Here is a 27,231-nt window from a genome sequence, read left to right on the forward strand (position 1 = left end):
AGGGTATATCTCTTCCCCTCTCTCCATTTCTCTCTTCCTCTGTCTTTCATTGTCTGTCTCTAGATTGGCTGTGATATTACAGGTTAATCTCCCCCTTTCTACAGCCGACTTTGCTGACTTGGGTGCATTCCCAGCCAGACATCCTGTGAAGCTCCAGGCAAAGCTGCTGTGTATCGATTGGCAGCTGATGCATCACTTGAATCTCTCTACCTTTCTCTCTCTCTCTCTCTCTCTCTCTCTCTCTCTCTCTCTCTCTCTCTCTCTCTCTCTCTCTCTCTCTCTCTCTCTCTCTCTGATGCATCACTTGAAGCTCTCTCTCTGGCCAGGGCCCTGTCCCATCCATTACCAGACTGTAATTTCTCATTGGCTCCTGTATCAAACGGAAGCTCAGGAGTTTCCATTGACCCTCAGCCCATAAGAACAGTAACGAAGTAGAAGCTATGTACAGTTCTCATGCTCAGTGATGCAGTGTGCAGTACAGTATGTGGTCATTGGAAGGACACTTGAGGGGTTGTGAGGGTACAAAGGGTATGACACTGTGTGCACACTTTGACATAGACAATAGCCCCTTCTCCTGGACAAATAGGCGTCTTTGTGTGTGTGTTTGTGTGTGTGTGTGTGTGTGTGTGTGTGTGTGTGTGTGTGTGTGTGTGTGTGTGTGTGTGTGTGTGTGTGTGCAAAGAGGGATTATTGCATGGGCCTACCAGGCCCAGGCGAAGGGGCCCAAGGTCCAAGGGGGCCCTGGGGGCTAGGCATCTATATTTTCATTCTAATATTGCATTTAATATTGTACTTTTAACAACTATATTTTCACATTTTCTTGGGGGACAGACCCCCGCATCCCTCCCCCTGGCCTAAAAGCCTGAATCATTTTAGAAACTGGAGGGGCGTTCTTTCTTGTCTGTCCCAGGGGCCCATGGAGCCATAAGTCGCCCCTGTGTGTGTGTGTGTGTGTGTGTGTGTGTGTGTGTGTGTGTGTGTGTGTGTGTGTGTGTGTGTGTGTGTGTGTGATACTTGTCCGAGCTATCGTTCACGGTCTCTGTAAGCGGTGATGTCTCTGCCATCACCAGTGGCCATGACACGATGGCAGAGGCACTTGCAGCACTACAGGCTTGAATATGTCGAGAGAGAGAGAGAGTCAGAGAGAGAGAGAGAGAGAGAGAGAGAGAGAGAGAGAGAGAGAGAGAGAGAGAGAGAGAGAGAGAGAGAGAGAGAGAGAGAGAGAGAGAGAGAGAGAGAGAGAGAGAGAGAGAGAGAGACAGTCAGAGAGAGAGGGGGGTGTTCAGTGAGAGAGAGAGGCTCACAGAGAGAGAGAGAGAGAGAGAGAGAGAGAGAGGCATGGAATGCCTTGAGGTATGACTCAGAGATGGCAGTGGAAGTAAACACTTGTAGTTATTCAGACAACAGGCACTTGTGTGATACAGGCAAGTTATTCAGACACTTTTGGTGTGTTGCTTGGTTGCAAATTTGAAGCTGAATGTATATACTGTAGAGGCTTATTCGTGGTCATTAAGACTGTTAAGCTGCAAGTTTCATTATCAGTAAAAAACAAACATTGTGTGTGTGTGTGTGTGTGTGTGTGTGTGTGTGTGTGTGTGTGTGTGTGTGTGTGTGTGTGTGTGTGTGTGTGTGTGTGTGTGTGTGTGTGTGTGTGTGTGTGTGCGCGTGCGCGTGCGCAGCCTACAAGCAGCTCATCCCAAACCAAAGCCCTGTGATCAGTCATGGGCTCATGGCGGTTGCTTTCAATGTGGAATTCTGATGACATGGAGCAGCCTCGGCTATCCACCAGACAGACTCAGACAGACAAACCAAAAAGAATACATTCTCAAAGTTGGATTACCGTGAGGTTTTGGGGCTTAATTTTCTGCCCGTGTTGGATTTATGGTGGTGAACTGAAAAATTTAGAAGGAAAACAAATGTCGGATTTAAGTTGCTGTTGACATTTCTACTAAACCTGCCGGTGTTTTTCCAAGTTTGTACACGGACTACAGCCAAAGAGACTGAAGTAGGCCTATTAATCCAGGGTAAATTAGCCATGAATTAGGCCAGACACAAGCCGTCATTGCAGACAGTACATTGACATGGCCATGAATGCAACAGCAATGCTACAATGTATTTAAATCAGGATGCCGCCCCATAAACTTGATAGAATTTAGGCCTCAAAGTCGCCATTGTACTAAATATTAGAGGCCTACTTACTTATATTGTGTTTTCAGGCATAGTACAGTTTGTACTATCTGTATTCGTCTCTTTCATAACTAGCTACTGTGCACTGACACTCGTATGTATTTTCCTATCTGAGCCTGAAAGATCTTTGGGCCGTCACCTATAGAAACAACAAGTCAAGGTTAGATGGGGAGGTAGACCAGAAAGTGGTAGGGCCTAATCGAATGGTAGACCACCTAGGCCAACAGATCCAACAGAACACAACATCTATGCAAGACAAAAGAGGGGTTTATTTTCTTTGTTAAGTTGTTCAGAATAAACAGTGTTGTCTGGGTGGGCACTTTCTTGCTGTGCAGGTGCCATGTGAAGACTTGCCTTATTAGACAGGTCATCAGCTGGGAAAATTAGGCCTTTCGTCCTACCGCACTTTTCTCTGTGGATTACTGACCAGAAGGCCTATTGGAAGAAATTAAAACATGGGGCCACGTCAATTTTTGCTCAGAATTCAATATGGCCGCCATTTTCCAAAATTACTTGTTTTCATGCATTATTACATTGTACTATAAGGTGATATTCATGAAAGATGAACTACTTTCAGCACTATTCTGTCCTATTTCCTTACATACATGTTTACAAAGGTTGACTAATTTAAAACAAATGAAAATAAAGTTGGCCACCTTGCAATATCCAAAGGAAAGTGCTGAAAATAATGATTGAAATGTACATAGAGAGTCTATGGCTGGGAAAATTGGGCCTATTGTCCTGTCAGGGTTTTCACTGTGGATTACAGACCAGAAGGCCTATTGAAAAAGATTAAAACTTGGGGCCATCTATGTCCTCCAAAATTCAAAATGTTCTCTGTTTTTCAGAATGGCAGACTTTCACACATTTTTCTCAATACTGTAAGGCCATAATTATCAATAAAGATTACCTATTTTTCAGTTAAATTGTCCTATCTCCTTACAGATGTATAAAGGTTGTCTATAAAAAGGCATGAATATATATATCTCGCCACTTTGAAATATCCAAAGGAATGTTGTCAAATGATTGAATTTCACAAACACAGTGGACTGCTGAAAAAAGGCATATTGTCCTGCCAAACTGTGTGTGTGTGTGTGTGTGTGTGTGTGCGTTTGTGTGTGTGTGTGTGTGTGCATGCATTTGTGTGTGTGTGTGTGTGTGTGCACGTGCGTTTGTATGTGTGTGTGTGTGTGTGTGTGTGTGTGTGTGTGTGTGTGTGTGCCTGAGTGCGCTTTTCTCAAGTGTGTGTGGCCAGTGTGCTTCTTTACATACACTGACATAGACACAGTAGACAGTAGACCGGGTTGTGTGTGTGTTGGGTGGGGGGGGGTAGGACGGACCGAATGATGTGGGGGGGGAGCGGGGAGAAATGAGGGGGTGAGCGGGGGTAGGGGGTTAGAGTGGGGGGTGGGGGGTGAAGGGGAATGAGTCAGGTTGAATTAAGGGGTGGGGGGGCAGAATAGTGTGTGGGGGAATGAATGAGGTGGGGGGGGAATAGTGTGTGGCGGTCAGGGGGGGGCAGAATAGTGTGTGTGTGTGTGTGTGTGGGGGGGGGGTTGACCTGCCAAACTTTTCACATTGGATGGGGGGTGGGCGAGTATTTTGTGGGGGGGGGGGGGAGAATGAGTCAGGGGGGGGTGGGTGGGGGGCAGAATGGGGGGGTGAGTGAGGGGTGGGGGGGCAGAATAGTGTGTGGGGGGGGCAGAATAGTGTCTGGTGGGGAGATGAGTGAGGGGGTGGGGGAGGCAGAATAGTGTGTGGGGGAAAGACACTGTAGAGCGGGGGATACGCGCGGGCACACACGCACGCACACTCACCCTTGCTTTATGCAAAAAAATGTAGGCCTGAAAAACTTTTGGTCAGTAATCTAATGTGAAAAGTTTGGCAGGTCAATAGCCTTTTTTTAGCAGTCAACTGTGTATGTGTAATTCAATCATTTTCTGACAACAATCCTTAGGATGTTTCAAAGGGGCAAGATATATATTTACATCATTCTTTTGCCAACCTTTGTACTCATGTCTGTAGATAGGAGATAGGACAGAATTTCACTAAAAATAGGTTGTCTTTATTGATAATTATGGTCTTACAGTATTGAGAAAAATGTATGAAAGTCTGCCATTCTGAAAAACAGAGAACATTTTGAATTTTGGAGCACATTTGAGATGGCAACCAGCTGGTGAATCTTTTTCAATAGGCCTTCTGGTCTGTAATCCACTGTGAAAACCCTGACAGGACAATAGGCCTAATTTTCCCAGCCATAGACTCTGTATGTGCATTTCAATCATTATTTTCAGCACTTTCCTTTGGATATTGCAAGGTGGCCAACTTTATTTTCATTTGTTTTAGTTTAGTCAAGCTTTGTAAACATGTATGTAAGGAAATAGGACAGAATAGTGCTGAAAGTAGTTAATCGTTCATGAATAACACCTTATAGTACAATGTAATAATGCATGAAAACAAGTCATTTTGGAAAATGGCAGCCATATTGAATTCTGAGCAAAAATTGACGTGGCCCCATGTTTTAATTTCTTCCAATAGGGCTTCTGGTCAGTAATCCACAGAGAAAAGTGCGGTAGGACAAAAGGCCTAATTTTCCCAGCTGATGACCTGTCTATATGTGAATGCAGTTGTGTGGTGAAGTCTGTCCCCTTGTGGTAAAAGTCCTCAATGCCTCATATGTGTCCCCTTTGTTGGTACGGTAGCCAATAAAAACGAACATGAAAGTGCCTGTGACCCTAACTCCCCAAACACAATTATACTCTTAATATTTCGAAATCATATACAATTACAATGACCAATTAGTAGCCATTGGACACAGTGTCATGCAGAAAACAAATGGGGAAAAAATAGTTCCAGTGTGTCCATGTTTCTGGGGGACGTATTTAGCTGTGACACCTCAAGATCATTTTCAGGTTAGTAGTATTTTTGCCCTAAGTCTGGGATGAATGACTGTCCTTTCAGCGTCTTAATATAGTTTCTCGGGACCTACACTCTCATTAAGTGTCTAGTTAATGATACGTGTGCAGAATACACATCGGACATATCGAATACGAACTATGCAATATTGACTTTGCGAAACAAGCTCCCTCTCACTCTCTCGGCCATAAAGTTCATTCCCCTGTATCATAATAGAAGTTGTTGGCTCCATACTGATTGAGAACGATGGCAGGAGCTTTGTCGGATACATACATTTCATATAGGAAAGACATCTCAGATCTCACACTTTAATTTATCGGTAGGCTTAGCGATGTTTTGTTAAAGTAACACCAACCAAAATAAGAGTATATGCCTGTCATTTGTAAAAACGACCAACGAACAAAAACATCTGGCTGATTCTGGCAAGTAAACATGAGTAGGCCCTGTTTAGACAGTCCAACTCAGGTATTGTGCTAAGGGGTAAGTAAAATTGTAGGCTGTAATAGGGTAGGGGTCAGGAACCTTTTCGGTGGAGAGAGCCATAAACGCCAAATTTTTCAAAAGAAATTTTCATGAGAGCAGAGATGTATAAAGTACTGGAGAAAAGTAGTGGAGTAGAAGTACCAGTATCCTCTTGTCAAATGACTTGAGTAAAAGTCAAAAGTAACCTTTCCTTACCTTACTCAAGTAGAAGGACAAAAGTATTCAAAATGTGTTGTACTTAAGTAAAGCAAGTAGAAGTATTGTAAGTTTTGCTACTTGAGTAAAAAGTAGAAGTAGAAGTAAAAGTACTGCATTAAAAAAAGGGGGGGAAAAAGTCAGTCAAAAGTTTGAATACCATTTGGTTTATTAGAGCTCTGTACAATAGGCTAAGTCTCTTGTGAAGTGCAAATACCATTATGGTTTGTTATTAAAACAGCTTTGTAACACAAGATCAGTTTTTAAGAAAACGTAGGGCAGTAGTTTTACTGCTTAAAACAGTGCTTCCAACCAGCTCGTTGTGCTTCAAGTATTATTAAAAAAAAAACAAAAGTCAGAAGTGCACATAAAAAAATAATCAAATAAATTAAAATATCAAATAAAAACATCAAATAAAAAATGTATAAAAAAAACCTTTTCCGGGCTTTGTCGCCAACTCGAACCTTTCACACTGATTTGCTTAAAGAAGCCAGTTAGGCAGCAAGGACGTTTTTATTTCCCTACCATTGCATCGCCATTGCACGGTCACTGACCGTGAACACGTTCCATCATATCTGGTGATGACAGAGCCATCTAGCGCTCGGGCATAGAAACGAGTAACGAGTAACGAAAGCAGCACATGAAAAATATATCGGAGTAAAAGTATTAATTTCATCAGAAAAAAGTAGTGCAGTAAAAGTACAAGTATGAGGAAAAAAATATTACTCAAAAAAGTACAGATACGGCAGTTTAGTACTTAAGTACAGTACTTCGTTACTTTTACTTCGTTACTATACATCTCTGCATGAGAGCCATATAATTAAAAAAAAACCACTGAATACAACCAAAAGCATGTATTTCAATTAAGCCCAACAATTTTAGAGTGTACTGTCAAGGTATTGCTTTTATTGATTAGCCTACAGGTAAGTATAGGGTTGCCAACTGTCAACTTCATTATGGTGAGGGTCCGGGTGAGGGTTCTTAGATGTACATTCCTGCATTTTAACAGTTTTTAATCTCCCTTGTCCCGTTTCAACTCAATATGGAACCCATCATTTTATTTATAAATACGGGTTGATTCCATATTTCAAGGGATGGTTGGCAACCCTAGATAAGTAAGAGCCATAGAGTTCCCAAAAGAGCCACATGTGGCTCTAGAGCCATAGGTTCCTGACCCCTGATATATGCAATGATAGGAGCTGTAGTCTACCTCATTTTTTTTTGCTTTTGCTTTCTCTCTGGTAGGCTATGGTTATGGTACACACATGATCTGTTCACCTTCTGCAATTTCATTTGCATTTTCAATTTCATCCCCTCAGAATGGCCCTGTCCATTGCAGGTCGGCACATTTTAAGGATCACACGATTACAGTCCTGCAGTGCTGCAGCTGTACGCAGCGTCCATGGGTTTAATGATATGGAAATTAAAGAAATGAAAGAGAAATTGTCAGCTTTTCCCGGAGGGTCCATTGATCTAGTTAAGGAGGAGTCTGGGATTGCTGTGATGACCGTCAACAATCCTGGTCGCATAAATGCCTTTTCAGGTAGGCTTTTCTTTAGGCGAGTAAGTTTGGCATGGTTTTTCCCCAATATCTGTACAAGTAACATGGTCTTAGGTAAATGATCACTGAGTGGAAGTTTATGGATGACCAAAGCCCAACCATGGCCTTGTCAATAGTCATGTCATGGAGGTAAGTTTGCCATCATCACCAATACAGCATCCTTGGTGTCATTTGCTTAGAGCAACAAAATGTATTTTGATACCATTGAAGTTGTATATAAAAGTGTCAGTTTTGTTATCAGTCTCCTTATAGATGCCTATATTATAATAGTTTAGTTAAACCAACCCATCGTACTCACTTAATTGCGTACAGACGGCCTGACTCACTGTTCTTCTGGAGGTGTTCACTCCATAAGTAGCACATTTGAACTTATATGTATTATTATATTTATACTAATTATATCCTTGCCTCTGCTCCCCAGGGACCATGATGTTGGAGCTGGAGGAGAGAGTGGCGGAGCTGGAGGGATGGACGGAGGGCAAAGGGCTCATTGTCCAGGGGGCTGGTCAGAACTTCTGCTCGGGCTCTGACCTCAATGCTGTTAGGGCCATGATAGACCCCAAGGTGACTGTGACGTAGCACACACACACACACACACACACACACACACACACACACACACACACACACACACACACACACACACACACACACACACACACACACACACACACACACACACACACACACAAGAACGATGTGCTGAAGACAATTTTCATTGGCATGGGTCAAAAAGTGAGAATTTGCACCTGACATCTTCAGAAATTAAGAAAGGAATGTCAGCTTACATCAAGTATCAACTTTTCTATATGAAATCTTCTTATTAATATACTTCTACGTTGTCTTTTCAAATGAATATACTCCACTGTATTGAGATGTGTATGTATCTAAGATTCTTATTTTGTTTTCCAGGATGGCATGAAAATGTGCATGTTCATGCATAATACCTTGACAAGATTGAACAGGTAAGAGTCCTTCAAGTTTCCAAGTGTGGGTTGATTACCAACAATCAAGTCTGTCTGGTTTAGTTATTCCATAACAGCTAGTCAGCAGAAGGGTGCCTGTATTTTCAAATTCACAAGACTTGACCTGACCAAAATAAGAAATAATAGAAAAGAAGGATATCCTCCGTGCTCCTCTTGGCACTTGCTCAATAAAACAGGTAAATTATCCACACTTTTCACAACAGCTACGCCAGTGCCATGCCTACATTTCCACAGAGAACTTCACCTTGTTCTTGAGTCACACAGCTATGGACAATTAAGAAAATAGTCTACTTGTATTTTATGATGTATAATTAATTCATGTATTTTTTTCTGTATATGGAGTTACTGTCATTTCACTGCAAGCTAGCCTAAAGCTGGGGTTGTATGTGACAAAATATATTACTCTTACTCTTACTCTTATCTGAAGATGCTCCAGTGACTTGCTTAGCTGTCTGCAAATTGAGAGAGCACCACGGTCAATTGGACTATGCAGACTTAATTAAGCTTATTTCATGTAGCCTAATTGGTTTGCTGTGTGCTGTGGACGTAATTAATGGATGCGGTAGTGTTAAGACTCTTGTTCTCTCAGCACAGACTGCCCCTCATCTCTGTTGCCCTGGTGGAAGGCAAAGCCTTAGGAGGAGGGTCGGAACTCACCACGGCTTGTGATTTCAGGTACAGTGAAGTAAGGAAACACAGGGACAGACATCCCATCCGATTTCAGTGATGTCCACATTTCTCACGTCTCTCACTACAGAAAGTGGAGAGTCTGTCAAAATGCCAGTTTGCTGCCCATTGCATTAGCCAAACACAAAAGTGACTTACTAATAAGCCGATACCTAACACAAAACGTGTATGAACTGTTGCAGGACTCAGGAGTACAAAAATACCATGCTAAGATTTAACCCTCTTTTGTAAGAAAATTGTTTCATCTTTTCTATCTGGGGTAATGTATTGTGATTCTTCCTCCAGCTAAACATTGACGTTCTTAGCAATGATGTGCAATTAATGGTTTATGTGTTGCACGCAGACTGATGGCGCCAGGCAGTGTGATCCAGTTTGTCCACAAGTTCATGGGTCTGGTTCCGGGATGGGGTGGTGCGGCCCGCCTGGTGCGTATCGTGGGCAGCGAGATCGCCTTGCAGCTAATGGCCGGCGCCACGAAAGTGGATCCGGACTACGGAATGCAGATCGGGCTGGCCAGCGGCCTCGTGAACCCTGCCGATGGCGCCGATGCTCTGTCCAAAGCCGGGCAGTGGCTGGCCCGGTACACCAAGGCCCCTGCCGCGGTCACTAGAGCCATTAAGAAGGTGGTGGTGTCAGGCAGAGAGCTCCCCCTAGAGGATGCTCTGAAGGCTGAGAAGAACATCTTTGGGACGGTGTGGGGAGGGCCGGCCAACCTGGCAGCTCTGGCCACCAAGCCTAAACACAAGTGACCGCAGACTTCTGGACATGGGCATAGGCAGGGCTCTAATGCCTCTTTTCCACTGCCGTCTTTCTGGTCGGCTTACAGCTCGACACAGCGCAACTCGGCCGCCACTTTTTTCTTTTTCGAATAGGCACGACACAGCTCAATCGCAAAGCAAAAAGTGGCGGCAGGTTCGTGCTGTGTCGAGCTGTAGGCCTACCAGAAAACCGGCAGTGGAAAAGATGCATTAATGAACTTTTTTTTCCCATCACCATCAAGAGTTTCCATTGACCCTGAGCCCACAAGAACAGTAACGAAGCAGTTCTCATGCTCAGTGATGCAGTGTACAGTACAGTATGTGGTCATTAGAAGGACACTTGAGGGGTTGTGAGGGTACAAAGGCATTTCATTTGTTATGACACTGTGTGCACACTTTGACACAGACAATAGCCCCTTCTCCTGGACAAATAGGCGTCTTTGTGTGTGTGTGTGTGTGTGTGTGTGTGTGTGTGTGTGTGTGTGTGTCGTGCGCCCTGTGATCAATCATGGCGGTTGCTCTCAAATGTGGAATTCTGATGACCTGGAGCAAAAAGCTATCCAGATAGACTCCAGAAATAATACATGCTCAAAGTTGGATTCCCATGAGGTTTTGGGGGGTTTCTTCCTGTTTTGTATTTGTGGTGAACAGAATTATTACAAAAAAACCTTGCTGTTGACATTGCTGCTAAACCTGCCTGTGTTTTTCAAAGTGTGTACACTATAGCCAACGAGACAAATGATTAATCCAGGGCAAATTATGAAGTCAAGTGGAGTAGCCGTGAAGGCAAGATGCTATCCTTCATGCAGACAATACATTGCCTTAGATTTAGCACAAAGCCTATTCAAATCAGGATGCCGTCTCATAGTATATACTTGATAGAATTTAGGCCTATGTAAAAGGAGGCATAATCCCTAAATACTATAGGCCCATTTAAAATGTTGTTTTCATGCATAAAATGAATTTTGTAAACAGGCTTATATGTTTGTCTCTTTCATATTGCTAACAGAATGGGTGATGCCTAAGGATGCAGATCATTTGTCCGTCCCCCATAAAACAAGTCAAGGTTAGATGGGGAGGCCGACTAGAAAGTAATCGAATGGTAGACCACCTAGAGGCCTACCCAAAGGAATACTATATATATCTTTGCAAGACAAAAAACGCTTCATTATCTTCTTTTATGGTCTTGTTCTGAAAAAACTGTGTTGTCTGTGGGGCCGGATTAAGATGGCGCAGGGCCCTATAGGCTACAGGTTACAGGAGGCTCTTCAGAGAAAGCAATTTTTTTGCGAGAAAATGACATAACCAACGCAATAATGCCGAGCTAGGAATTAAATAATATATTTTTCCGATACCAATACAATATCCTCCTGACTACCAGGGGAAAAAAAGTTTTAAAATCTTTGTTTTTTTTTACTCCCCCAATTGTTTGAAGGCAAAAAATGAGATTGACAACATTTTTTTCGAATTTTATTTTTTAAAGATTTAATGTGTCCATTACAGTGGACATTGGAAGGCCGTACATTGAAAATGTACCTTAATTGCTATCAATCAATCTGGATGAAAAAGCATAACAATCAGTTTAATTATTAGTAAATTTGAGCATTTATGAGTTAACAATGAGTGTTTTATTGGTTTGAGGTGGAAACTGGATGTGTCTGTGACCATTATCATTCATGCAGGTCATCTCAAGTCAAAGCAAATTTGTTTTAAGTAACTGGACTTGCAGTTAAAGCTTGAATGACATGTTGTCCCTCAACTGAGAAATTTCACCAGAGTTGACTAATTGTATAGTTCTGATGTGTGAAATATGGGTTATTATCTCTGGAACAAACATGTGTTCATGTCTATAGGATTAATTTAGTCTTAATTTAATTTTTGGTTGAAATATTGTCCTGCAAAGTTCAGACACACATCAGAGTCATGCTCCACATGGGGCGACAAATGCATCAATAGGAAACGTTCTGCTTGTTCTGATTCTACTTTTCCTGCTTGAAATGAATCCTAAGAGGTCTCTGAATCTTCAGCATCTTCCTCAAACATCACATCTAGGATTATTTATCAATAATGTGCTGTAAAGTGTCTCTCCTTCTGATTCTGATACTGACTTTCTGACTGGAAAAATACTAACAAAATGGAAGATGTCACTACCAATGTCCATTTTAGAGGACATTTCTTTAACGCCTAAATATGGGAATTAAATAATGTTACATTAATTTAGAAATGGTTTAATTGTACTCTGAAGAGATTGAAATAACATATAAAGATGATGTTTTAAGACAATAATTGCCCACTTTAAAGTATTATGCATTTGCTTTCCCTTTAACCAAAAGCGGCCTATTTTTAATGGACACCATTTTCCTTGCAAAGAAATAGAAAGTTCCCAAGACCCCACCCCTACACACATGGTATCATTGGAAAGCTCTGAATGTCCTCTTTAAAGACCATTGGGAGTTAGCACAGTAGTGTGTATGGGGTGGGAGATATTGCAGTTTACAAATGTCCTCTAGAGAGGACAAAAATGAACTGCTGGTAGTCAGGAGGATATCCTACCTGTGGTGTGTAGGGGAGCGCAGGTGGCACATCAATGCAGTTGTGTCACTTGTGTGGGAAAGTCTGCCCCCTTGTGGTAAGAAACCTCCCCTTGCTGTAGAAAAAAAAACGAACGTGACGTGTGTGTGTGTCCCATATCCGAAATATAATCTTAATATCTCGAAATAATACATCATGTTTTAAATATTTGTATCCATTAGAAACTAATGAGGCAAACAAATAGAGAACAATAGCTAAATGACAGTTCCGTGTTTCTGGGGGGACATATTAGGCGGTGACACCTCAAGATCACGCACAGGTCAGTTGAAATTTAACCCGAAGTCAGGAATGACCGTGCTTTCAGCGTTTTACAGTGATTTCTGATGACCTAGACTCAAATTAATTGTCTTGCTAATGATAAGTGTGCAAAATGGCCAATGGTATTCCAATAGAACCGTTATCGTCTGACATAGCCTATCATATACAGGGCTATACGACACGTAGGCTACATCTTTCCAGACAAGCTAGTTCTCTACCTATCAACCAAATTGTTCAATGATCTCCACCTTTTAGCTTCATGCTGATCAGAACATGACAGGACCTTTGTCGGATACATTTCATAGAGCGTAGAGGAAACGCATATCACCCTTTACTTTTTGTTTAGGCTGGCTATATGTTGTGCTCAAGCAACACCAACCAAAACAATAAACAGACTGTAGCCTATGTTTTGTCTTTGGTATGACCTTATCTGACACCTTGACTCTGGCAAGCAAACAGAGTAGGATCTAATTGTAAAATGTTCACAGATGTTAAGTTAAGACGGTTAAGTAAAGTGGTGGGCTGTAAGATGCAATGTTATTAAAGGGACCTCTTTCTCTCTTGTATGGTCGGGAGTGGGCATCCATGATTTATGCTATTCATATTTTGCTATGTTTAATTTCACATGCATTTTCAACCCCTCAGAATGGCCCTGTCCAGTGCAGGTCGGCACATTTTAAGGATCGCACGATTACAGTCCTGCAGTGCTGCAGCTGTACGCAGCGTCCATGGGTTTAATGATGTGGAAATTAAAGAAATGAAAGAGAAATTTTCGGCTTTCCCCGGAGGGTCCATTGATCTAGTTAAGGAGGACAAGTCTGGGATTGCAGTGATGACTCTCAACAATCCTGGTCGCGTAAATGCCTTTTCAGGTAGGCTATACTGAAAGCTGAGTAAATATGGCATGGTTTTTCCCAACATCTGTACAATTAGCCTGGTCTTAGGTAAATTATCGTTGAGTGGAAGTTTATGGATGACAACACAAAATATTAATTATTTAGTGAAGTGAAAGTGGAAGTCCAACTGGGAAACTCCAACTCCCATTGTCATCGTGACAGCGTGAACACTGCGCACTGCACAAAACGAAATTGCATTTATGCCTCACCCGTGCAAGGGGGCAGCCCCCAACGGCGCCCCAAGGGAGCAATGCGGCGGGACGTTACCTTGCTCAGGGTACCTCTGTGGAGGAGGATGGGGGAGAGCACTGGTTAATTACACCCCCCCCCCACCACCACCACCACCACCAACCTGGCAGGTCTGGAGTCGAACTGGCAACCTTTGGGCTAGTCTGAGGCCCTAACGGCTTAACCGCCATGACTGCCCCATTTAGAGATAATCTCCAAAGAAAAGTGGGCAAAAATCCCTTCTAATTTATGAACAAACTTTGTAATCAAAGACACATCTGACCTCTTTGGCTAGAGGCGTCAAATACTTATTTCCCTCAATAAAATACAAATACATTTATATTTATAAAATATATTCTTTTAAGTTATTTTCTGAATTTTCTTTTTAATACTCTGTCTCTCCGTGCTAAAATACACCTACGATTAAATTCATACACTGATCATGTCTTAAAATCAAGGGATCAAACACTTATTATTATTAAAATTCTCACCTTAAAGTCTAGTTAAATCAAGCCATTGTACTCACTTCGTGTAATTGTTCACAGAGGGCCTGACTCCTATATTGAGAAACACTGTTCTTCTGGAGGTGTTGACTCCATAAGTAGCACACTTGAACTTATATTTATTATTATATTTTATTTATACTATACTATTTTATTAATACTTTTATGTTATATTTTATATATATCATATTATATACTTTTCTCTGCTCCCCAGGGACCATGATGTTGGAGCTGGAGGAGAGAGTGGCGGAGTTGGAGGGATGGACGAAGGGCAAAGGGCTCATTGTCAAGGGGGCTGGTCAGAACTTCTGTTCAGGGAATGACCTCAACAAAATCAAGGCCATGATAGACCCACAGGTTAGATTCTGAAGACCTAACACATCTATTAGGGTGATATTGTTCAAGCATATTTACAATATATTTATGGTTTAAGCCATTCAGTGACTTATAAACTATCAGAAGAGTTTTAAACTCAATTCTAAGTCTCACTGGTGGTCAGTGCAATTACCTAAGTACTGCGGTGATGTGGTGTCTTTTCTTTATTTTAGTTAGAATTCTTGTTGCATGCATGTGATGTGCATGCATGCTAATTTTGTTTTTCAGGATGGCATGAAGGTGTGTATGTTCATGCAGAATGCCTTGACAAGATTGAACAGGTAAGAGTCCTTCCAAGTTTCCAAGTTCCCCAAGTGTGACTTAATTTCCACCCATCAAAAATCATGTCTGTCTGGGTTAGGTTGCCTCTTCCTACAGATAGGCCCGTCGATGGGCCTATTCACTCTTTGCTGAACATACTCAACTACATCATAACAATATTGCAATGACATTACTGAGAGAATAGATTAAGACATGTCCATTATAATTTTTGTGACAGGAAGGTTATAACATTGGCTTTGAACAAAGGGGTTAAATGTTGCATAATGGTTGATTCGAGTGTACTTGGAATTCATAGGGCTTGCCCTGATCAAAATGGGAAGCACCACGGTCAATTGGATGATGCAGACTTAAAGGTGCACTGTGTAATATTTTTAGTTGTTCATTTCCAGAATTCACACTGTCCATTCACAAATGTTTCCTTTTTAACAAATACTTACCACCAACATTAAATTCTAAGTATTCATTATGACTGGGAAAATTGCATTTTACATATGATATGCATTTTACATGATCTTCTCCATGGTCTGCCATTTTGAATTTGCAGAAACAGGCATTTTTAGCTGCAAAACTTGCGTCCTTTGGTCATACTACTAAATATTGGTTTATTATTTATTAATATTCACGAAAAGATCAAATTTGTCGATAGGCAACACAGTTTCCATGAGCAGCATAGTTGCAATACCTACTCTGGCCACAATTTTACACGTGCACCTTTAATTAAGCTTACTTCATGTAGCCTAATTGGTTTGCTGTGTGCTGTGTACGTAATGAATGGATGCAGTAGTGCTAAGAGTCTTGTTCTCTCAGCACAGACTGCCCCTCATCTCTGTTGCCCTGGTGGAAGGCAAAGCGTTAGGAGGAGGGGCGGAACTCACCGTGGCTTGCGATTTCAGGTATGGTGAACAAAGAAGTTTTGGAAAAAAGGTTTGCACACTTCTTTGGATTTTTTCTTCTTTAAGTTATTTTTTCTTCTTTTTATTCATTCATTCATTGGCAATGAATGAATGAATAAAAAGAAGAAAAAATAACTTAAAGAAGAAAAAATCCAAAGAAGTGTGCGAACCTTTTTTCAAAAACTACGTAATCTTTTTGTTCAGCACCAGGGATTGTGCAAAAGTAACTCTCTACATGGTGAACAAAGAAAACATGGGACCACTGACCTAGATAATATATTTACTTTTTTTAAGGTCAGTGCATGGGACACCCCATCCAATCTTAGTGATGTCCACATCTCAATAGTTTCTACAGAAACTACTACAGAGTCTGTTTAAATACCAGTTGGCTGCGTATTGCATTAGCCAAACACCAAAGTGATTCACAACAACTAAAAAAAAAAAAAAAAAAAAAACCTAACAGATAATCTGTATGACCTGTAGCAGAAGTTATTTTCTATTTGGAATGTGTTGTGATTCTTCAGACCTTCTCCAGCTAAACATTGACATTCAGTGATGTCCAACTAACTGTTAATGTGTTGTGCGCAGACTGATGGCGCCAGGCAGTGTGATCCAGTTCATGCACAAGTTCATAGGTCTGGTTCCAGGATGGGGTGGTGCGGCCCGTCTGGTGCACATCGTGGGCCGACAGACCGCCTTGAAGCTGCTGGCTAGCGCCAAGGCAGTGGATCCAGACTACGGAATGCACATCGGGCTTGCCGACGGCCTCGTAAACTCCACCGATGCCGCTGGAGCCCTGGCCGAAGCGGGGCAGTGGTTGGCCCGGTACACCAAGGTCCCTGCACCGGTCAACAGAGCTGTCAAGCAGGTGGTGGTGTCAGGCTCAGATCTCCCCCTAGAGGACGCTCTGAAGGCTGAGAAGGACGTCTTTGGGACGGTGTGGGGTGCGCCGGCCAACCTGGCAGCTCTGTACGCCAAGATGTATGGACAGGGGCATAGGTAATCATAGGCCACCATAGGTCATCATAGGCCACCAGAGGGCATGGGCCACCAAGCCTAAACACAAGTGACCTTATGGACATGGGGATGGCTTGTGACTTTGCGTGAGCTCCACGGAACAATGACGACTGCATGTAAACATCGGACTCTTATGTTTGTTTCTCTCATTGGACTTTGTGTGCGTTTTTTTTCCCCCTGAATTATTTTTTTATTTTATAATGCCTCTTAATGTGCTGAACAATAAATCAACAAAAACAGGTTGTTTATTTGCAAAGTCTCATAACTTCATCGGTTACAGAAATAACATGATAGCTGTAGCTATCCTGAACATTGTGATTTAAGAAGTATAGATCAGTGTTTCCCAACCAGGGGTACGTGTACCACTAGGGGTACGCGAGCACACTGCAGGGGGTACTTGGAAAAAATAAATGTTAACAAATACATGGAGCATAGTCACACTGAAATAGAAAAAGGGATGTAAAACACGAGTTAGGGGGTACTCCTTGCACAACGAAAAGGCTTAGGGGGTAGGCCTAAATGAGACACATAAGGTTGGGAAACACTGGTATAGATAGATACGTAGATAGCCGCTATAAAGCTGTGATGGGCCTACATTAGGTAAGTGCCCTCCCTTAAGTGCGAGTCAATGGGACGGCAGTCAATTATAGCTAGAATTATACTGGGAAATAGCGGTGTATTAAAAGGTCATAGCAGTCCTGTTGGGTCTTCTAATTTTACCCTCTAATGTGTAATAGAAGCACTCAAATGAGAGCTCAATACTGACTGTCCTGAGGAGCTAACACATTTTTACAGAATACAGACACACAGTCCACTGTAGTGCTGCCCAGGTTTAAGTTAGAAAAGAGTGTGACACTCAGTAAATGGTCAACATGATCTCACAGAGTTCCGTGAAATTAACACAGACCATTGTGATAGATGCATTATCTGTGGCATGGATTCATGTTTCATAGATGTAGCCAAAATGAAGGGCTTTCTCTGTATTCCTGTCTTATTTTCCAACTTGTGTTCTCTCCAGAGTTTTCTAATTTCAAATATCGTTGGGGATTGTTTTGGTCTGGACACAACTTAAATTACAATATCATTCTTTTGTTAAGTTATAGAATTGGGTATCGACTGACTGGAAAAGATACGTAGGCTTCCTGATGGAATAGCCTACCTATCTTCTCCAGTTAGTTGATACTAAATTCTTGTGAGTTTTCTAATGATAAGACTTAACAGGGTGCAGTGGAACATACAGAAAGCAATTCAGTGCGCCCCTCGCAGAAGACACTTCCATGGCCCTAATGTGAAATCTGTGAAACTATGAACGATTTGTGCATCAAGGGTCTGTGTCCATGTCTCAGAATTCTGTGAGATCAGGCTGAAATGGTATACCGAACGCCCCTGTGGTGCTGTTCTTAAGGAGTACATGTGAGTCATGTGTGAGATTCAATAGACAGTCAGGATCATGATCATCTGATCGCAAACTGTTTGATCATGTGTGCAGCCTTTTATAATTTAAAGCTCATACGGGCTTACATGAAACAAAAAAAAACTGTTACCACAGATGGATCACAATGTGACCATTATGTAGCACAAAGAGGCCATTGACATCGGGAGCATGAGATCAGAGTGAATGTGGAGTTTAGTGGGGAGGTCTCTGCAGGAGTTTCAGGGACTAGCCTACTGTCGACTAGAATGGCACAAAGCTCCTCACGTCTGTCAAACATTCGGAGACCGTGAAAATGGAGGAAAAAGAAAATATAGGCCTATATAATTTAAAAATAATAATAACTAGAAGTAGTCTTTGTATATGGGATGATAAGTTGACACAGACTTTATTATTAAATTACAAATCTTGTAACAAAATACATCAAAGCAAAAAAAAAAAAGAAAGAAAAGAAAACTGCTTAGTTTTTTAAAAAGTAAAATTGAAAACTAAAACAAAGTGTCACAAAATTGAGAAGTGGTGACTTGTATGAAAAAAAAAGAGAATTAAGAACATAATCACTGCATAACGGATATCACTGCCCTCGAGTCGCTACACCATCAAATCATCCATTTTCACACACACACGCAAAAAATAAACACGCACACAACAGAACCTCACAACAAAAAGGGCAAGAGACCAACCAATCGACCAACTGGGTGAAAAAAATAAAAAAAGGATAAACATTTCATGTCATCCTGCCAGTAGTGTTTTAGAAGCCCTCTCTTATAACATGCACAAGTTATGAGCTGGACTAGCAGGTGGATGATGAAATGTGAACACACACCACTCCAAGACCATGCTATGGTTGGTTATGATTGAAACACCGGTGGAAAGTCAGGACTGTAAGCCCAAAGGTTCAATATGTGTGTTAACTTCAGATCCCTCAAAAACTCTGCGGAAGCTGAAAACCTGTATAACACTTTACAGATCACACAGTCAAAACAACAAATAATTGTTAGGAGGTACGGTACCCGCGTCAGTCTCATAAGGCCTTGTATTTGTATACGATTCCAAACGACCTTTCTCCTTCTGTTGTCAGGGGCATTAGGTGTTAGGCATGATGAGCAATGCAAATTATTTTAAAAAAGAAACAAAGAAAAATAAATCCATGACCAACATTTTTGAGTCATCATTCACATTCATGGTATTTTACAGTGCTGTGCAGAAGTATTTGCCCCCTTACTTATTTCTTAGCTTTCATTGCATCTTTGTCACTCTAAATCATTTCAGATAAAACAATGGAATTGGTTCTGTAGATAGAGAACTCCCAAGTCAACACAAAAATGTTATAATTGCCGATTTAAATTATGGGGGAAAAAATGATGTCTGAACCTACATGACCTCATGTGAAAAAGTAATTACCCCCTCTACCTTATAACTTGTACCACCCCCAGCAGCAACAATTTTAGTCAAGTGTTTACAAGAACTGGCAAACCATGAATCTCCCACCACCATGTTTCACTTGACATAACATTTTTTTTATCAAATGCAGTCTTGATTTCACACCAGAAGTTACAGAAAGCTCTCCTTTCAAAAGTTCAACTTTTGTTCAATCTGTCCACAGAATATTTTCTCAGAAGATTTTTATGCATTGTCAATGTTTTTTTTTTTAGACAAGATGTTCTCCTCGACAGAGGTGGCTTTGGTTGAGTAATGCACATTTCAATTTTCCGAGGTAATTAAAACCTCCAATTGGTAAGATGTTTTTCTGTATTCCTTTCTGAACTCTTGGATCCACCGTCACTGTCTTCTTGGGGTAATTTTAGTGACAGCCACTCTTAGAAATGTTTACCATTTCACCATTCTTTCTGCATTTGTAGATAATGGCTCTCAGCATGGTTTGCAGACGTCTCAATGATTTAGAAATGGCTTTATAACCTTTTACAGTCTGAGACATGTCATTTATAGAAATGATAATCTGCCCCTGAATGTTGATGGATCGCAGTGAGATGTCATGGGTTCGCTATGGCCTGCTACACATCGTCAAACAGGTTCTATTCAAATTATCTCTTGATTTGAAAGGTATGGTAGTAGCCAGCTGTTAAATATAACTCTGTTGTCCAAAATAATATGATTAATCACAGATACCTAGTCATTTAACAAGGGCGGAATTACTTTTTCACACAGGCTCATGCAGGTTTGGATGCCATTTTTCTCTTAACAAATGATAATATAATCACTGAAATACTGCATTTTGTGTTTACTTCCATAATCATTGTTTAATGTTAAAAATGTAGGACAATGTGCAAAAAAAGTTAAAAACAAAATCAGTAAGCGGGCAAATACTTTCACACAGCACTGAACCTCTGGAAACAACTGAATCTACACATGAAAACACATACAAGAAAATCTGGATGAGAGAAATGACAGGAAGGAGGGGAGGGAAGGGGTTTGGTGGTGTTGGGGGGGGGGGGTCAATCATCCAGTAACACCCAGAACAGAAGGCCCTTCGGTTGGCAGGAGGAGGATGAAGAGAATGATGATGATGATGATGATGATGGAGATGGAGGTGGTTGTGGCTGCGAATGCTGCTGCTGCTGCTGTAGCTGCTGTGAGTGCAAGGGCAGGCAGATCAGACTGAGAAGCTCAGTTCCAGTGAAGGTCTTTAGTCCCCTTACCCCAACCCCCTCCTCCTCCTCCTCTCTCCTGCTCTCCTTAGATTAGATTAGAGTCTTACACTTCAGTCACTGTACACTGGCCATCTGGCCTCCGTGCTCCCAGACTGCTACCACTGCTACCACCGCCGGCTGACGATGCACCACCAGGGGGAAAGCGCTCGTCAGGGTTGGGTCTGGGTCGGTGAAGTCTCTGCCTCGGGCAAGGCGCCACAGCAGCAGGAGCGGCAGCCCCCTCTTCCTCCTCCTCCTCCGCCTCGTCTTCAGCATCCACAGGAGACCTGTGCTCCTCGTCCTCTTCCTCCTCATCATCCTCAGTGCTGCTCTCGGGTACGGACTCGCCCACCGAAGCATCATGGGAGAAGGAGACGTGGGAGGGCGAGGTCTCGTCTTCATCCTCCTCTTCCTCCTCCTCCTCTCCTTCTAGGACGCCTCCTCTCTCGGGCTCGGAGCTGCGGCCGATGCGGAGGTGCAGGAAGGCCCTCTCCAGGGAGAGCCCGTCGTCTGAGGAGGAGGAGGTGGAGGAGGAGTGGCCCGAGGGGCTGGTGGGCTGCCCGCCCAGGGAGGTAGGTGGTCTGCCCGGGGGCATCAGGACACCGGCGGCTGCGCCCCCCGAAGCACCAGCCCCCGCAGCAGCGCTGGTCCCCGGCACCCCGGAGGTGTCGGCCCCGTCGGCAGAGCTCTCGCGCCCTCCACTGGCGCTGGCACCGCCGGCAGCCGCCGCAGCCTGCTGTGCCGCCACAGCGTCCGCGTCCAGCCGCAGACCCGCCACGCCCTTCTTGGGGATGTCGACCACGTCGCGCTTCATCTTGCGGCGGCGCCCGTGCTCGTTGCGGCGGTACTGCACCATGTTCTCCAGGTCGGCCACGTACAGGAAGCCGGCGATCAGCATCTCGGCCGTCTTCTTGCCCTTGCCGAAGGCGTCCTCCAGCTCGCGGCTGGTGCGCTCGTCGTACTGCCACCAGCCGTTGCGGCCCTCGTAGTACCAGGCGTGCTCGCCAGGCCCCTTGCCTGCGCCCGCCGCCGAGGCCTTCAGCTCCTCGGGAGAGAGCAGGGTGGGCCGTTCCAGGAAGTCCTCGGGCACTTCCTGCCGGCACAGGGCGCAGCGCTTGCTCTGCCACGAGGCGCCCTTCACACACAGGAAGCAGAAGATGTGGCGGCAGGGCAGGCGCACCGGGTGCACGCAGCTCTGCAGGCAGATGGCACACTCCGGCACGGGCAGCGAGGGAGAGGAGCCGCCCGAACCTGGCAGCGAGTCGCTGCCCCCCTTTCTGCTGGCCAGCAGGCTCGCCGAGTGGTCAACCTCGCCACAGCTAGCCATTCTGTCAGGAGAGGACACAAGATGTTTTACGGTCATATACTCATTAATTTGTTCACAAAAACAAAGAGCATGTGGGAAGGGGGAGCACAAGAAGGAGAGAGAGAGAGAGAGAGATATTGACTTTGATTCCATATTGTGGCATTGCTCAAACGGTCTCTGCATTTGGGGGACAACTAGAAGTGGATTTCGATGTCCCACTTCCCAAATAATCCTCAGTTTTGATGTCAGAAATCGAGTCACCATAAACAGATAACTAGAAATGCACTCAGAGAGGACGGAGTTAGAAACTGGAATGTCAAAATTCGCCCTATCCTGCAATGGTGAAGAATATTTTTGAGAAAAAAAAACCTTGATGGATCATCACCAAAAAGGTAATCAATTGTTCCATTTGACATGTCCAACAACTCCACAAAATTTCATCAAAATCCGTTCATAACATTTTGAGTTATCCTGCGGACAGACAGACCGACGGACAGACAGACAAACAAAACAAAGCGACCGACAGACGGGCAAACAAGCGACCGAAAACATAACCTCCTTGACAGAGGTAATGAGTACTTACTGAGCAATCCTCTAGTACGTCTTGGTCATTAGGGGTCGTATTGTTTGTCTTCACTTGTCAAAGTTATCTACAACAAAAATTTGCAACACATTCGCAAACCAGTTAATTTGTCGGCGAAGTAAATAACTCGCCAGTTTTTTTTTTTTTACTTGGTACACAGGCTGTATCTAGCAGTTTGCTACACGTAAATATTACCATCAGTAGTAGTAGCAGTATTTAGGATGTAATGTGAGGTTAACATTGCATGATATTCTTGCAATTTTGAGGAAAGAGAAGGCCAAAATGAACTGTCATCATCATCGGTCATCAATAAATGGCCTAGCAGCTAATTGCCCTCCAATGCATCTCCTAGCTGAAACATAATATGCTAGCATTTGATAGCTAGCGACAAACACAAAACATGCTAGCTATACAAAAGCTAACGGTTGTATCATTATCCAACTTGACATCAGACAATCAGCAACCGCTATGTTAGAAAACATATTGTGTCAAGATGTAGAAGATACCTTGCCGACAACTGACGATGAGCTGGTCCGTTGACATTTAGTCAAGCAGCTATATAAAAAAGTTAGGCCTTGGTTTCGCCATTTAGCCTTTCGTAGCCAATACTGATTAGGTCGCTAATGTTATGTGAAATTAATTACGTTGGCCTTAAACATTTGCATGATACAAAAGCGTAATCGTACAACTGATTTACAATAGTACTGGTGACATCATATTCTTTTCAAAGACATTGCGAGGTGATTATAGTTCGCGAAGTACCATTTCACAAAAACAACCGATAGACAACAACTGGACCTGTTGTGGGTGGACCATAGCGTTAGCAAAGACCACTGCTAGCTAGTTGTCTGCTTCACCAAAGGTAATGCCTAACTACGATGAATTTCAATCGATACATAAAGCACTAGAACAAATCATGCATATAAATAAAGACAAAACGTGACAGTTGCCTGAACTGTCTTGTGCTGGTTTTACCTACTCTGAGAAGACAGCAGTCATCCGATGTTGATTCTCCTAGCTCGTTCCACAAAACACCACAACGAATGATAGAGCTACGTAGTTGCCTGTGCGTCACCCCGCCTCGCCTACGTTTCACGTTCGAGCCTTTGCGCCAGATCAGTCTGGTCAAATATTTACAATTTCGTTTCCTATTTTGGTTAGTTCTAGTTGCACCTTTTCAATGTTTGTCTCTGATGTGTTGTTACAAATTTTAAAAAATGAAAATAATAATATGAAAATAATAATAATACAAAATCTGTCTGGTCAAATCCTAAGCAGGTAGCAGTGAAACATAGGGATCAGCTGTGTGGATTTGGAAAATAGCCTACATGGGCAAAGAAATGTTACCCTAAAATGAATAATAGGACAATTAAAAAAATAGCCTACAATACACAAGCCAAACGAAACAGAAGGGGGCATCCAAGGTTCAGAAAGACAGGCCCTCGAATGTCAACAGAACCAGTTGATCACTTGCCTTGAGAGCATTGGAGGGAAATGTCACCACTTTCAAATAAGGATTATACAAAAATAAATACTCTGATGCGAATTGTTATCTAAAAAGACAGCTGTTGATTTGGAAATGCACATGCACAAGCCTTTTTGGCCATCTCTGTATGACTCACTAAATCGACAGCTGTCTTTTTAGATGACTGTAGCCATAAAAAAGATTAATCCCCATTTAGTAAAAAAGTTGATAAAAATACAGCCACAGGTAGGCTATGTCACCACCACCAACATATTTCTTAGTCTGTACCTTTCATATTCTTGTTATTATCGCTTCTGTACACTGCTTCTGTAGGCCTACATCCTTTATTTGAGGTGCCAATGGCAATTATCTATCGCTGTGCTTTGAGTGGTAGATTGCAAATTGTCATAGGCCTACATAAAAATCTAAATAACAAACTTTTTTCCAATTGTGCTCAGGAAGGTATATTTTTATAGGCCTACACATCAAATCACATGTATGCCTATAGGCCCTAGTAGGCCTACTGTAGCCTACATTATAAATCCCCATAACCACTTCTCTCAGGGTTTGGTCAGGTTGTGACATCAATGTACACATCAATTTCTTATAAATAAATGCTCATCGCTGAGGGTGGTAGCACATTATTATTAGGTTATACATGCACATCAAATCTCCATAAATCCCACTCACCGCCCAGGGTGGTGGTGTAACGATGCCAAGTAGCCTAGAAGAGTTCAGCCGTAGAATGTTCATACTTATCTACATCATATTTCATTTTCTGATGCCCTGTTACAATAAAAAAAAACAATACACTAGAAAAACAATAGAACTATCTCAACTACTATTTTGAATAAAAATTAACCCGATTTATGAACTTAGCTAGCCTCCTGAAGCCTCATACAGCATCTGTAGTTCTTCTTTTTTTTTTTTGGATTTTATTTGTCTTTTAGGCTTTATGGATGATAGTACAGTAGGAGAGGTAGACAGGAGGCAAATGGGGAGAGAAATGTAGAAGGGTCGGCAAATGACCAGGGCCGCAAATTCAATCGAACCCGAGTCGCCGGCGTAGCAGCCCGGTGCAGAGCCATACCTGACTCTTGCCCAACATGTAGTTCCGCGCAGCTTTGTGAACTCCACTAGGTCTTCGAGAGCACACATTGGCTCTGCCCTCAGAAAGAATGGCTTTATCCATCATTCTGCACGTCCTCACCACCAACAAATTCCTTCAAAAACATTTTCTGTTGATTTCTAAAACGTTAATATAGTCTATAATCTGCGCTGTGAGTGACTCCTCAATGCGAGCTGGCATTGATATTGAAGCAATAAATGCTCTGATTATTTGGGGATCCAGACCTCTGTGTGTGTTGGGTCAGGGCTCCAGAGCTCCAGGGCTCTATAACCACACACACACACACACACACACACACACACACACACACACACACACACACACACACACACACACACACACACACACACCATAGGTGCCGGAAAGGGGGATGCAGTGGTGCATTTGCTTCCCCACTTTTGGCCTCCCTAAATGAGGCTCTCTCAACTTTTACTGCAGACAAATGAGTGGAGTAGTGCAGCAGCAGTAACATTGTTAAGAAATAAAGATAAAGCTAAAAATAAAATGCACCACCACTTTAAAACTTGTTCCAGCGCCCTTGACACACACACACACACACACACACACACACACACACACACACACACACACACACACACACACACACACACACACACACACACACACACACACACACACACACACACACACAGGTATGGTGAGAACCAGGCTTACGGTAGGGCCCAGTATCGGCAGTTCTGAGCTATCAGTCTTGACCTTTAGATTAGCAGTAGCTGTGCCTCCCATGCCGAACAGGAAGGTGAACTGGCGCAGACGACGTCGGTTACAGCGGTACATCAAATCCCCCTTTAAAAACCTGTTTCTAACCCAAACCAATGTCTAATTTTTATCCCAAGTCCTTAACAAGTCACCATGTACTTGTTCTACGTACAATCTTGACAGCTACTTTTGATCATGAATTCCTTCCTCTCCACACTGCTGTGCATGATGTCCTCCTTTGCCAGTTGATTTGGATAAAAGCATCAGCTAAATGTATTTATTGTAATTACAATGATCCATAATGTCATCAGCACACAACAAGTAGCTACAGTATGGCCATTCTTTTCCATTTTAAGTTACAGGTCATTCCAAATATTCCAGTCGATTCTCAAGTTGTCAAAATTGGGACTCAAGTCTGACTCGAGTCCATTTCACAAGTCACAAGTTACATCCAGCCACATTTCTGTAAAATGCTGCTGCTGCTGCTGCTACAAAGTATACTACTACTACTACTACTACTACTACTACTACTACTATGCCTACTACTAAAACATTTTAGGCTAAATGACAGTATAGGAGAATATGTCGCAAAATAAAATAAAGTTACACGATCCAAATTAAGTAATTCAAGAACTGGATTATATTTCAGACTGTACAGTTCATCTTTAATGCATTAAGCTGTACTGTTTGCAGCTGACTTCAAATGCTCAGCACCTTTTCTTACCTCAGGAAAACAGGGAAGCTGCTCTGAAAAGCCCCATTTACCACACACAGCAGTCAAAAAGAGACAAACCAGTCAAAATTTAATATATTTTATTTGAAGTAACAGGTGCTTTTTGACTTTTTTTTTGTTCAGATGGCTTCAGAAGCACAGATCCTGTAAGTACAGACAGGCAAACCAACACTTTGTTCTGCGGGCATGGAGCAAGAAAACAGTAACAGAAACGAAACAAAACAACCTGTCCTTATTTTTTGCCCTTATACACATATATACACCCATCCATGCAGTCAGTAGATCGCTGTCTACCACAGGCAATATCCAGGATGCCAGCAAGCATGCTCACTTTTAATTTAGTCAGACAAGAAGTATCGACGTTTACACAACATGTTCTACATTAAAAAAAATCT

The 27,231-nt window shown here is 42.6% G+C and overlaps 4 protein-coding genes across 8 annotated transcripts in view; 2 read left to right on the forward strand and 2 right to left on the reverse strand.

Moving 5' to 3' along the window:
- The first annotated feature begins 5,062 nt into the window (after window positions 1-5,062).
- echdc1 (enoyl CoA hydratase domain containing 1) lies at window positions 5,063-10,748 on the forward strand. Of its 2 annotated transcripts, none has more exons than XM_063198712.1 (6): window positions 5,063-5,099; window positions 7,101-7,324; window positions 7,764-7,906; window positions 8,255-8,307; window positions 8,923-9,003; window positions 9,359-10,748. In XM_063198712.1, exons 2-6 carry the CDS (start codon window positions 7,102-7,104, stop codon window positions 9,762-9,764), a joined length of 906 nt encoding a protein of 301 aa, XP_063054782.1. In that variant the 5' UTR covers window positions 5,063-5,099; window position 7,101; the 3' UTR covers window positions 9,765-10,748. The 2 variants fall into 2 exon arrangements, with proteins under 2 accessions (XP_063054782.1, XP_063054781.1); XM_063198711.1 differs by lacking the exon at window positions 5,063-5,099 and adding an exon at window positions 5,363-5,583.
- A 1,667-nt stretch (window positions 10,749-12,415) lies between these two features.
- On the forward strand, window positions 12,416-17,057 carry LOC134448976 (ethylmalonyl-CoA decarboxylase-like). The gene is made up of 6 exons (XM_063198710.1): window positions 12,416-12,624; window positions 13,269-13,495; window positions 14,465-14,607; window positions 14,854-14,906; window positions 15,720-15,800; window positions 16,389-17,057. Exons 2-6 carry the CDS (start codon window positions 13,270-13,272, stop codon window positions 16,801-16,803), a joined length of 918 nt encoding a protein of 305 aa, XP_063054780.1. The 5' UTR covers window positions 12,416-12,624; window position 13,269; the 3' UTR covers window positions 16,804-17,057.
- Window positions 17,058-18,611: 1,554 nt separating this feature from the next.
- Window positions 18,612-23,879, reverse strand: rnf146 (ring finger protein 146). Of its 3 annotated transcripts, none has more exons than XM_063198689.1 (3): window positions 23,769-23,879; window positions 22,790-22,856; window positions 18,612-22,228 (listed from the first exon to the last, which is right to left on the reverse strand). In XM_063198689.1, the coding sequence occupies exon 3, from the start codon at window positions 22,225-22,227 to the stop codon at window positions 20,965-20,967; it is 1,263 nt and encodes a 420-aa protein (XP_063054759.1). In that variant the 5' UTR covers window position 22,228; window positions 22,790-22,856; window positions 23,769-23,879; the 3' UTR covers window positions 18,612-20,964. The 3 variants fall into 3 exon arrangements, with proteins under 3 accessions (XP_063054759.1, XP_063054760.1, XP_063054758.1); XM_063198690.1 differs by having other exon boundaries at window positions 23,765-23,879; XM_063198688.1 differs by lacking the exon at window positions 22,790-22,856 and having other exon boundaries at window positions 23,769-23,872.
- Window positions 23,880-26,926: 3,047 nt separating this feature from the next.
- rspo3 (R-spondin 3) overlaps window positions 26,927-27,231 on the reverse strand; it is a 42,923-nt gene continuing 42,618 nt past the window's right edge. For both annotated transcript variants that reach the window (XM_063198705.1, XM_063198704.1), the window contains one exon: window positions 26,927-27,231. This exon is cut by the window's right edge and continues 747 nt beyond it. The gene's annotated coding sequence lies outside the window, so the exon portion shown is untranslated.

This window comes from Engraulis encrasicolus, chromosome 5 (genome assembly GCF_034702125.1).
Source record: "Engraulis encrasicolus isolate BLACKSEA-1 chromosome 5, IST_EnEncr_1.0, whole genome shotgun sequence".
In the NCBI taxonomy this organism is placed as follows: domain Eukaryota; kingdom Metazoa; phylum Chordata; class Actinopteri; order Clupeiformes; family Engraulidae; genus Engraulis; species Engraulis encrasicolus.